Source organism: Mauremys reevesii, linkage group 1 (assembly GCF_016161935.1).
Source record: "Mauremys reevesii isolate NIE-2019 linkage group 1, ASM1616193v1, whole genome shotgun sequence".
Classification (NCBI taxonomy): domain Eukaryota; kingdom Metazoa; phylum Chordata; order Testudines; family Geoemydidae; genus Mauremys; species Mauremys reevesii.
In genome coordinates this window covers 120,670,412-120,682,716 of record NC_052623.1, presented here as the reverse complement: position 1 = coordinate 120,682,716, position 12,305 = coordinate 120,670,412, and the positions used below count along the sequence as shown (strand labels likewise).

Here is a 12,305-nt window from a genome sequence, read left to right as displayed (position 1 = left end):
AGTCCTTGCTCCCACTTCCTTTACCCAGAGGCCTCCCTGCCCTTGAGGACTCTCCTGTTTGGCAGAGTTCTCGTAGCCCCAACAAGACTGGGCCCAGGATTCCTGGGGGGCTCAACCCCCAACCCTGTTGTGGCCACCTAGGACAGGGGCTAAGGTGTCCCCACTCCGGGGTACCCTCTCTGCACTGGGCACCTCCCTGACCCACTGATTATTCCATACAATTTAAAGCAAATACAAGTTGTTTACTTAACAATCAATTTAAAGAAAAGAATAAGAATAAATGGGAACGGTTACAGGGAAACACATCACCCTGCTCTGTGGCAGGGAACATTACAAACAATGTCTCTGGACATCAAAGCACTTTGCAGTCTGTTCCTTGTAGGCCCCAGGCCTCCTTCTCAGGCCCTGGCTGTGCTGCAGGGATGCTGTGGGTGGGACACTTGAAATGGTGGTGACCACACACCTCCGGGCTTTGGGTGGTGGGATCCTTCTTTCCAGTGCCAGCCCCCCGGCAGGTTAAGGTCCCCCTCCCAGCCTGGCCTGCATGGACCCTTGGCTGGAGTGTCTTTCTGCGCTGGGCCCTTTTACCAAGGTTCCCCCCCTTGGCTGGCCCCAGTTGCTCACCACACTCTGGCTCTCTGGCTGCAGCTCTGCTCCCAGCACGGGGTCTGCTCTCTCTGCGCTGTGCCTCTGGCTCTCTGGCTGCAGCTCCGCTCCCAGCACAGGGTCTGCTCTCCCTGGGCTGTGCCTCTGGCTCCAGCTCCGCTCCCAGCACAGGATCTGCTCTCCCTGGGCTGTGCCTCTGGCTCTCTGGCTGCAGCTTCGCTCCCAGCACAGGATCTGCTCTCCCTGGGATGTGCCTCTGGCTCTCTGGCTGCAGCTCCGCTCCCAGCACAGGATCTGCTCTCCCTGGGCTGTGCCTTTGGCTCTCTGGCTGCAGCTCTGGCCCCTCTGGATCTGGCCTGGCTCTGTTCTCCAGCTCAGCTTGGGCCCCTGCTTCCTCCTTAGCTCGGCCCCACTCTGTCTGACTCCGGCACATTCCTGCTCACACACGGAGGACGGGACCCACACTGGCCTTCTGTCTCCCTGATTAGCCGGCCTGCCCTGTCAATCAGGCTGACCTGAAGCATTGGCCTCTTGCCATTGTTCCTGGGGACTGTCAGTCTCAGGGTCCTGATTTGCCATCAAACCCTCCCCTTTTAGTGCTGGGAGCTAGCAGCCAAAACACCCCCACTGAATGTTAGTAAGGGGGCAACAGTCCCCTTACATTCCCCCCTGCTAAAATTCTGCCACAGCCACAATAGTTACACCGGTACATCCGGGCCCCATAAAAACAACATATATCCACATCATATTATATTAAAAACCCATTAACAATTACTAAAAGAACATTTAACATAGTTAACACTCCACATCTACTTCTTAATACTATACATAACAATATTCATCAACACACTACATAGAACCAATAACATAAGTATCTCTAAGTCTAACAGGAAGTACACCTTTATTAGCCCTCTGGGACCTCCTTAAAACTGGTGGTTCGTTACCCATATTTTCTGTTTCCCTATCCTCAGGTAATACTGGGTCAGTTTGAGGGATCTGGCCATTCTCGTTAGGGTTTGGGTTTGCCCCACTCTGTCCCCCTCTGTATTCGGTTTGTGGGACTAGAACCATTTCCCAACTGGTTTCAGCCTCCTCAGAGTGTACTGATCTACGCCTCCTATGGTCCCTGTCTGGACTAAGAGTGCAATGTTTCAACTGGTCCCTGTGTACTACTCTCTCAGGACCTCCGCGTTCAGGCCGAATGGTGTAAACTGGTAGCTCGGGATTGGTGTGAGCAACTACAATGTGGGGCTTTGACTCCCACTTGTCCTGTATTTTATTACGCCCCCGGTGTCTATGGTTACGAACTAGTACACGGTCACCGGGCCTGATGAGAGCCCCACTGGACTTGCGATCATAAGTCCTTTTCCTACTTTGGGCAGTGTCTTTAGTTGTATTGAGAGCAACTTCACAGGCTATCTTCAGCCTGTCATGGTGACCTTTGACCCAGTCATCCAAATTGGTCACCACATCCTCCTCAGGGCCCTCTCTGTCCAGAATATCCAATGGCAACCTGGGATCCCTCCCAAACATGAGATAAAAAGGAGCGTAACCTGTTGACGAATGGACATGGCTGTTATAGGCCAACACCAGCTCAGGGAGATGTTCCTGCCAGGCTTGCTTCTTTTCCGGCGGGAGTGTTCTTAGCATATCGTGCAGTGTCGGTTAAATCTCTCACTGAGCGTTTCCTTGCGGGTGATAGGGTGTTGTTCGGCTTTTGGCTATGCCATACAGTTTACACAATTCAGCTATCACTTCTGATTCAAAATTCCTCCTGATCCGAGTGTAACCGTGCGGACAACCATAGTACACAAACCAATGTTTTATGAGGGCATCAGCCGTTGTCCGCGCTGTCTGGTTTCTAGTTGGAACTGCAACAGTGAATCGGGTGAACATGTCCGTGAGAACCAGTATGTTCTCATACCCTCTGAAGATCTCTCTAGCCGTGTGTAATCCATTGCTAGGACCTCCATTGGGGCAGTCACATTAGTACAGGTCAAAGGGGCTCGGTTGGGAGGAAACACATCTTTGGCTAAGGCACACCGTTTACACTGACGGATCCATGCTTGCACGTCGCTACCCATTGTGGGCCAGTAATAGTTTCTCCTCATCACCTCCAGAGTGCTCCTGTCTCCGAAATGTCCCCCATGATCATGCCTGGCTTCATAAACTTGGCGGAGCGACACAGGCACCACTAACTGCCACACTTCCTCACCATCTCGGGGATGGTATGTTACCCGGAACAGCACTCCACGGTGTAATCTAAGTCGTTCCCACTGTCTGGCTAGCTTCTTAGACTGGGGGTATCTGGCCCCAAATCTCCGATCTGGCCTCCTTTGGCTCATGACTGCCACTAAGACAGGTCCAACATCACCTTCTCGTTGCAGAGTCTGAATCTCCTCCCATGAGTACCCCGAGATTATTGCGCTCTCCTCTTTTACCTGATTTTGTACTGCATCCTCTACCGTCACTTCATCCTCGGGCTTTGGATTCTCGAGCCACAAACACGTACGCACAACATCTGCAGGGATGACTAGGAAGTCTTTCTCTAGGTCCTCACCCTCTTCTGATTCCTCCTCCAGAGGCAATCTAGACAGGGTGTCAGCATTGATGTTCTGCCTTCCAGGTTTATACTGTACTTCAAAAGTGAACTCAGCGAGTTGGGCCACCCAGCGGTGCTCAATTGCACCTAAATTAGCCGTTGCCAGGTATCGGAGTGGATTGTGGTCTGAGATTACCGTGAATTTAGAGTACACTAAATAATCCTTAAATTTTTCAGTGATAGCCCACTTCAAGGCCAACAGTTCTAGTTTAAATGCACTGTAGTTTTGTCATTTCTTTCTGACCTCCTCAGCCCTCGGCTTGCATATGCGATTACACGCCCCTCTTGCTTCTGGCTGAGCACGCACCTAGGCGTGCAGGCTTCCATCAGTTGTCACTATAAATGGCAGGCTAAAGTCAGGATATGCAAGTACAGGTGGTGACATAAGCTGATGTCTTAATTTGTCAAAAGCTGTCTGACAGGCATCATCCCACACAAAACATTGGTCCTTTCCCTTCCTTTGGGCGGGTTGGCCCACTAGTCCATATAGCGGTGCAGCAACGTGTGCAAACTTTGGAGCATCGTCTGTAATAGCTCATGAAACCTAGAGCCTGCCGCACTTGCTTGGCATTCTTGGGGACCGGCCAATTTTCCAGTGCCCTGGTCTTCTCCTCATCTACCTGGATTCCCTCCTTTGAAATCACATGGCCCAAGAATTTGACTTTTTCACGTAGGAGGCAGCACTTGCTTGGCTTCAGCTTTAATCCGTGTTCCTTCAATCGTGTGAAAACCAAGTCCAATTTTTCCATATGACTCTCAAAATCCTTGGAAAACACAATAATATCATCCAGGTATATCAGCAAAGTGTCTAAGATATAGTCTCCCAAAACCCCCTCCATTAGTCTCTGGAACGTAGCAGGTGCATTACACAAGCCGAATGGCATCGTGTCCATTCAAACAGCCCAAAGGGAGTCGTCACTGCTGTCTTTTCCTGGTCTCGTTCTTCCACTGCAACCTGGAAATAACCAGACGTTAAATCGAGGGTTGAAAACACTCTTGCACTCCCTAATGCATCCAGTGACTCTTCCACCCTGGGTAGCGGGTAGGCATCTTTGTGTGTTACCTCATTCAGTTTCCTGTAGTCACAGCAAAATCGCACCCCACCATCTTTTTTTATTACAATCACTGCAGGTGATGCCCACGGACTGTGGCTTTCTTTAAGGACACCTTGAGTCACTAGGTCCAAGATGTGTTTTTTTACCTCCTGGAACACTCGTGGTGAAATCCGCGGTGTCTCTGTTTTATCGGGACAGCATCTCCAGTGGCTATTTGGTGTGTCACTGTGGTGGTGTAACCGAAGTCCCGCTCATCCCTGGAAAAGACCTCTTGATGTTTCTCCAGTAGCGCCATAAGCGACCAACCTGTGTAGGGGTTAGCTGTTGGAGGTCCACTTGGACTGGAATGGGTAGCTCTCCATCGGGTGCCACTTGCGATGTGATAACCTGTGTGCCTTTTTTTACTTTTGTCACCCGCAGCTCATCCCCATTTTCTTCCAAGGCCACCCCCACTGGGGGTACCACTCCTTCAGGTCGGTGTATCTCTGCCACTCTGGTTCGGGGGCACAACTTTATGGCCTTTTTACTTGAGTTTAACAGCCTGACTGGCACTTTTCCTTTGCTGGCATTAGCCCGTACATTTGCAACCAGGAGCCCATTAGGAGACTGGCCCCAGGTGTTGGCTCGACAAGCACTCTGTATCCGTCAAAGTCGCAGCACCCGGCAGCGTCCATCAATAATCTTCTCACTCCAGGGAGGTATAACCACCTTCTGTCTCCCTGCCACTAACATAGCCAATTTGTCCAGTTGGCCCGGGAAACGTTCATGTCTCTCCACGTGGGCTAGTACTCGCTTCAGTGTAGCGTCCTTCCTGGGCTGCCCGTGACGGTTCATCTCCTGGGTTCCTTCTCCTATCAACAGTAATTCTTTCAGCTCTCTTATAATATTCATCCCAAGAATTCCTGGTACTCTGTCCTCCATTAAAGTCTTTTCTGAAGCTGTGTCCTTTAGAATAAAGATGCATTTCCCAGGGATTGTTCGACCCATGTACCCTACATCAGCTTCAAGGCACCCCACCACAGGGATGGCAAGTCCATTAGCTGACGTTAGCTGTACAAATCGGTTATTATGCATGGTCAGATCTCTCTCTTTTAAGTGGTTTCGAAATATGATTCAGAAATAGTGGTGACTTCTGAGCCAGTGTCTATCAAACAGCGGGTTCTCACCCCTGCTATGGTTATTTCCACTGTCCAGAAGTCACCGAAAGCTCGGCCACAGAAGTCGTTGAATATACTAACATCATCATGGTCCTTTTCCTCGCTGCTGCCACGCTGCCCTTTTCTAGGGACAGCCGTGAAACCCTTCAGTCCCCACTCGGCCTTCTGACGGTGGGCTGCTTGCTCCCGTGCCTCTTGAATTTCAGGTGCCTGGGACTCCAGTCTCCTCATTGTACATTCTCGGCTAGTATGTCCTGGCCTTTCGCAAGTGTAGCTCTGCCCAGCTCGTCCTTCAGTGGAGATCTTCTTGGGGTCCTGGGGCCCTTGGATATCTTGGCATATTGGTGGGGTTTTCCCTTTCATCACCTCAGTCATTACTTTCAGCATCTCCCCTGTTGGACCGCCAGTTTTGGACAGCTTCACTTAAGCTTTCCAATGTTAGCTGTGTTTGGGGCAGGGCTTTTCCCAGCAGCTGCATTCACTAGGCCCCCACTTCGTGTACAGGGGTTACTCTTGGCTGTCTCTGCCACAGGAACTTCCTCTTCTTCTGACCACATAATGGCAGCCTGCATGAGTTCATAGAACTTCTTACTGGGCTCTTCCTTAAACCTCCTTTTCATTTCACGTCGGAGGAGTCATCACGAAGCCCCAACACCAGCTGCTCTTTCAGAACTGTATCTGGGTCTGGAACTCGTTGAGGGTCTCGCCGCTCCACTTTGCTCATTCTCTCCTGGAGGTCATATGCATATGCCCGGATAGTTTCACCAGGCTCCTGCTTTCTCTCAAAGAACTCCTTTAGTCGGGTTCCAATAGGCACCTTGTCTCCATACACTTCTAGGAGGAGTTCAAATACCTTTTCCACATCTTTCTTGTCTGCCACTGCCATGAACTTTACTGTGGCCTTGGCCTGGCCCTTGAGATGTTCCTCTATGAAGTCTACATGGTCTTCTACAGGTACTCTTAGCACAAGCTGCCTTCACAGACTTGACCCACTCTTCTACCGTAATGTCTCCTGGTCTTGTCGGAAGCCACCAAACTCTGTGACCTTCCGCTCCGTGGGACATAAATAGTAGGGGTTTCTTAGCTTCTGCTGCCTGTTGGTCTATCACTGCCTTAGCCAGTGATAAGGCTTCTCTGTTCAGTTCTAGCTTGTTGTAATGCCTCCGCTTGGTCTGATAATCTGCGCTGAAGTTCAGCAAACTGGGTTCGTAGTTCTTCAATTCCAGCCATGGTAGAGTGCTCAACCAGGCCTGGACAGTGCTACTAGAACTCAAGCAGTAAACCAATGGGGTGGACCCTGTGGATAGGATCCTGTTCGTGACGACAATTATGTAACCGGGTGAATGGTCCCGCTAATGATTGGAACTTTCCTGGCTTCTGAGTACCACCGTGAAGTGGGCTAGCGAAGGATCTGAGTCCTTGCTCCCACTTCCTTTACCCAGAGGCCTCCCTGCCCTTGAGGACTCTCCTGTTTGGCAGAGTTCGTAGCCCCAACAAGACTGGGCCCAGGATTCCTGGGGCTCAACCCCAACCCTGTTGTGGCCACCTAGGACAGGGGCTAAGGTGTCCCCACTCCGGGTTACCCTCTCTGCACTGGGCACCTCCTGACCCACTGATTATTCCATACAATTTAAAGCAAATACAAGTTGTTTACTTAACAATCAATTTAAAGAAAAGAATAAGAATAAATGGGAACGGTTACAGGAAACACATCACCCTGCTCTGTGGCAGGAACATTACAAACAATGTCTCTGGACATCAAAGCACTTTGCAGTCTGTTCCTTGTAGGCCCCAGGCCTCCTTCTCAGGCCCTGGCTGTGCTGCAGGGATGCTGTGGGTGGGACACTTGAAATGGTGGTGACCACACACCTCCGGGCTTTGGGTGGTGGGATCCTTCTTTCCAGTGCCAGCCCCCCGGCAGGTTAAGGTCCTCCCAGCCTGGCCTGCATGGACCCTTGGCTGGAGTGTCTTTCTGCGCTGGGCCCTTTACCAAGGTTCCCCCCCTTGGCTGGCCCCAGTTGCTCACCACACTCTGGCTCTCTGGCTGCAGCTCTGCTCCCAGCACGGGGTCTGCTCTCTCTGCGCTGTGCCTCTGGCTCTCTGGCTGCAGCTCCGCTCCCAGCACAGGGTCTGCTCTCCCTGGGCTGTGCCTCTGGCTCCAGCTCCGCTCCCAGCACAGGATCTGCTCTCCCTGGGCTGTGCCTCTGGCTCTCTGGCTGCAGCTTCGCTCCCAGCACAGGATCTGCTCTCCCTGGGATGTGCCTCTGGCTCTCTGGCTGCAGCTCCGCTCCCAGCACAGGATCTGCTCTCCCTGGGCTGTGCCTTTGGCTCTCTGGCTGCAGCTCTGGCCCCTCTGGATCTGGCCTGGCTCTGTTCTCCAGCTCAGCTTGGGCCCCTGCTTCCTCCTTAGCTCGGCCCCACTCTGTCTGACTCCGGCACATTCCTGCTCACACACGGAGGACGGGACCCACACTGGCCTTCTGTCTCCCTGATTAGCCGGCCTGCCCTGTCAATCAGGCTGACCTGAAGCATTGGCCTCTTGCCATTGTTCCTGGGGACTGTCAGTCTCAGGGTCCTGATTTGCCATCAAACCCTCCCCTTTTAGTGCTGGGAGCTAGCAGCCAAAACACCCCCACTGAATGTTAGTAAGGGGGCAACAGTCCCCTTACATATGGCCCAGTAAACTTCTGATCCATTCAATAACTCACCACATGCTATGGCAGAGTAAACTGGTGATCCCGGAACTTGAAGTAAAATTCGAAATGGAGCAACACGTGCATTAGAATCTAGCACTGCGTCCAGGGCACCCACCAAACGACCTGAACACACAAACAAAAGGAGAATGACATGTTTTAATTACAGCAGCACCAACTCTCACTGAGACCAGTTTATCACTATTAGACCTATTCACGTTTAAGACCCTCAAATTCAGCACTGAACAAAATTATAACAAAGCTCTCTAACATTGGCTTGTAAAATGGGGAAGTGTTCAAATGCACCAGACACTAGAGGGCCAGGCAGACCAATCAGAAGACCAAGTTTTTACGCTTCTAGTTGGTTTATTATGCCATATAGACATATGGCTAACAGAAGCTTTGAAACCTAAGCTATGGTTAGAATACATAAACATGTATTATTTAGAACAGTCTCAAATGCCTTGTGTCTCAGATTCTATTCCATAATAATTGGCTCCTGAGTAAAACAAGTCTTAGCATATTATTGCTATCTGTTTGAACTGGAGTCATGAATTTGCAGGTGAAAACATAACACAAAGAAAGTAACAAACCCTCTCCAATTATTACAGAAAAAACAATCTGAAAAAAAAATCAGAATTCCTCCAACTACAAAAGATGAGCACTTAAAATGTGCATTCCCCCGTTGCCGCATAAAAGGTTCTAATTCTGTAAGATGGTCTTAAAATTCTGTATTTTGCCAACAATAATAATACAATTAGGAGCACCCTATGAGTCCGCATCCTGTCATCAGAGGAAGCTATAGGGCAACGGTATAGCACAGTCTAACCTGCAAGTTTCAAAATATTGAAGACTATGTGATTAACAAAGAAAGAAACAGCCCAGAGACTAATTTTTTCATCCTGATAAAAAACCTATGAGTAGGGATTTTTAAAAGCATTTAGTTTAGGCCTCACCTTGGTCCCATTTAAATCATTAGCAAAAGTTAGACCAAGCACTTCTGAAAATCCTGATAAAAGGTCAGACTTGTGAAATATGGTTATTTTTAGAGAAGACAAGAAATGCACCCATACAATAAAGCCATGTAAGTACATGGGAAATGAAGGGTATTTATCTTGTTTCTCAGTTTGTGCAAATTAAATTCCCTTTTCTGTCCCTGAATGACTGATCACAGCAGCCAATTCCTCTTTTCACTCTGTACTTCCGCTAACCAGTTCCATAATGTTCACTAACTGTAATGAACCAAGTTTCCAAATGAACACAAGTAGTAAATAAATGAAAATAATAAATACCACCCACTCCCCAGATCAGCCAGGTTAGCCACAGTTTAAATATTATAAAAACAAAGTACTGAGAAGCCAAAACTAAGAAGAATCCTTTGAATATATTATTATATTTTAAAAAATAGATCTGAGCCAGGTTCATACACAAACTCCAATGATGATTTACTGGAATATATATCTGAAGTCTCCCTCTTCAGTTAGTTTTGTATTTTCATAATTAATATCACGCATTAGGGGCCTGACTGAACTTCCATTAGTTTCTATGGAAAGACTCTCATACACTTATGTGGGATTTAGATTAGTCCCCAATCTATTTTTAATTTGGGTAGGATGGAAGGCGCTTTCTAGTTTCACAAGTAAGAATGTTGTCTAGATTTCTGATCTTTCATATCCGCAGCTGATTCCAGGGCAGTAAAACAAAGGTGCATCAGTGATGCAGAATACGCAATTTGTGCACGTTTCACACCTGTATTTTGATTAGTTTCTTCAAGAGAGAAAAAATATTAAGTATTTAGTGCAGGCTAAAACAATTTCCTAGTTTGACGTAAAAGCATATCAATAATCTTTCTGAGGTAGTCTCATTACTATGCTTTAGCACGTCTATTTTTGATAGGATAGGTTGAAATTTAACTGAACAAGCTCCAAAAATAGATCTTTCAATAATTAATCGGCGAGTGCTATAAAAACTATGCAACGTTAACCAAAACTTGTACATTAACCTGGTGAAGATTGAGTACAAAGTTTAATATTAAAGAAAGGATGAAAGCTACTTATTCAAATGTCAGAGGGGTAGCCGTGTTTGCTGCGTTTACAGATCCAGACTAAGAGTCCTGTGGCACCTTATAGACTAGTCTATAAGGTGCCACAGGACTCTTTGCTGCTTTTATTCAAATGGTACTGCTTTCCAAGTGTTTTTTCTATCTTATAAATGCTGAACTCCGCTTAATACTTGTAACATACAACAACTGCACAGTGCTTCCCCCCTGAATGAACCAATAAAAGCATGCAAACAAAAGAACTTTCTAAAAGAGACAATTTGAATTTAAAATCAACTTTTTCTTTAGATTTTTTTTAAGTTTCTGATAGAGCTCCCTTTAAAACACTCCTTTTTACACACACACACTCTCTCTTTCTCTCCCCCCCCCCGTTGATGTTTAAGGGTCTTCTTAACCAGGAAGGAACTGATTGACTTTTACAGGGAAAGGCAAATCTTACTATCCATACAAACCTATCAAATAAAACAAACTAGGGGGAAAAAAAGAAAAATATGTTTTACTAACTTTATTATAGTAATCATAGGTCTTTCCTGATACCATGTATGGAACAAAAATTTCAGAAGTAAATATGTTTTTCAAGTTCATTGCATTCTTTTAAACAATAATATGACCAGCTCTCTATTTCAATTTTGCAGCTTCAAACAATGCAAAACCATTTGGCGGGGGGGGAATAAAGCCACCGGAAATAAAATGCACTTGATTTTTTACTGCACCACAGGTTTTCTAGTTAGACTTCAGAGTCCAGAAACAGATCATCTCATGAACATCACAAGTCTTTTCACGATTTTATCAAGATTACAAAGAATGCTGAAATGCAAGGAGAAGGTCCAAGTCCAATGTGGACGTCAGACAAAGCTTGTGTGGGGGTGGGATGGGAATTGCTTTTCTGCTTTAAAAGCAGTTTGTGCTCAATAACATGAACATTTTCCCTGGACATGGGATTTCAAAGCAAGTGTTTAACTTGTATTCTTATGGAAACAAACAGCTCTCTAAAACAAAATTTGCACTCTTCCTGTAGATCATGGATCTTAACTACAATTTTTGTTTAGTTACATTTCAAATGTTTATCTTCATGTACATTTTACAGAACCTAAATAGTGAAAATCAAACACTGCAAAGTTATACCTTATATGGAAAGAACAACCAAATTAGAATTACAATAAAAGTTTCTAATATGAAATCCATTTTATAGAGTTCACATTATTTTATGCACACCAGTTAAATAAATAAATAAATAAATCCAAGTACAAGCTAGCAGGAGACTGAAGCACTATTTTCAGATCCTGTGACAGATAGGCAGTGTCTTTGCTTTACCAAGATCATAGTGTAATCTAATCAGCCTGGACGCAGCATGCTACATAACTGTATGATTAGGTCTTCTTATTCACGTTAATCCCAACTCTGTGTGAACACAGCTGTGCATACTTTTTTGGGGGGGGGGGAGGGGAAGAAAATTTAAGTGATACCTTTCTGGTTATCAAATAAAATTGCAGAAGTATGATCCACCATTTGAGCTTAATCTGTATTTACCTGAAACCTCAAAGAGAAGAAGATATCACAAATTGCAATGTATGACCCTATAATTTGAGTACTGGTTAACAGTGAGGTGGCAAAGTTTGCAGATAATACTAAACTACTCAAGATAGTTAAGACCAAAGCAGATTGTGAAGAACTTCAAAAGATCTCACAAAACTAAGTGATTGGGCAACAAAATGGCAAATGAAATTTAAAAAAGATATTCTAGCACTAGGAGGTTGTGAAGGCTAAATGGCTATTACCACAACTCACAGCTACAATCTAGAAAAGGACCAATTACAGTAAAGTCACCTGAAAAACACTGATTTCTATGTAAACATATTTATTCAAACTCTCAGGAATGCAGAATTCTCTAACTTGGTGTGAATTATCCATATGATATTTGAAGCATTCCATTAAACTTTCAGAGACTTGATGTTTGAAAATTAAAGGTGGACTCAAAATTAGACACTTTGAAATCTGGAGAAAAATATTGATTCTTTCCATTTGTCAATTCAAGATTTTGGGGACGTAGTCTAAGATGTAGTTAATTAACACAGGTCAGGCAGCACCTGACCCACAGATCTCTCTTCAAAGAACAAAAGGCTATCTCTGCCC

The 12,305-nt window shown here is 46.3% G+C and overlaps 1 protein-coding gene across 3 annotated transcripts in view; it reads right to left on the bottom strand.

The window, feature by feature from the left end:
- TBC1D8 (TBC1 domain family member 8) overlaps window positions 1–12,305 on the bottom strand; it is a 90,532-nt gene that overhangs the window by 57,438 nt on the left and 20,789 nt on the right. For 2 of the 3 annotated variants that reach the window (XM_039532682.1, XM_039532666.1), the window contains exon 2: window positions 8,090–8,239. In XM_039532682.1, coding sequence (XP_039388616.1) covers window positions 8,090–8,239 — 150 coding nt within the window. The remainder of the gene's footprint in view (window positions 1–8,089; window positions 8,240–12,305) is intronic. The other variant, XM_039532674.1, reaches the window with a different exon arrangement.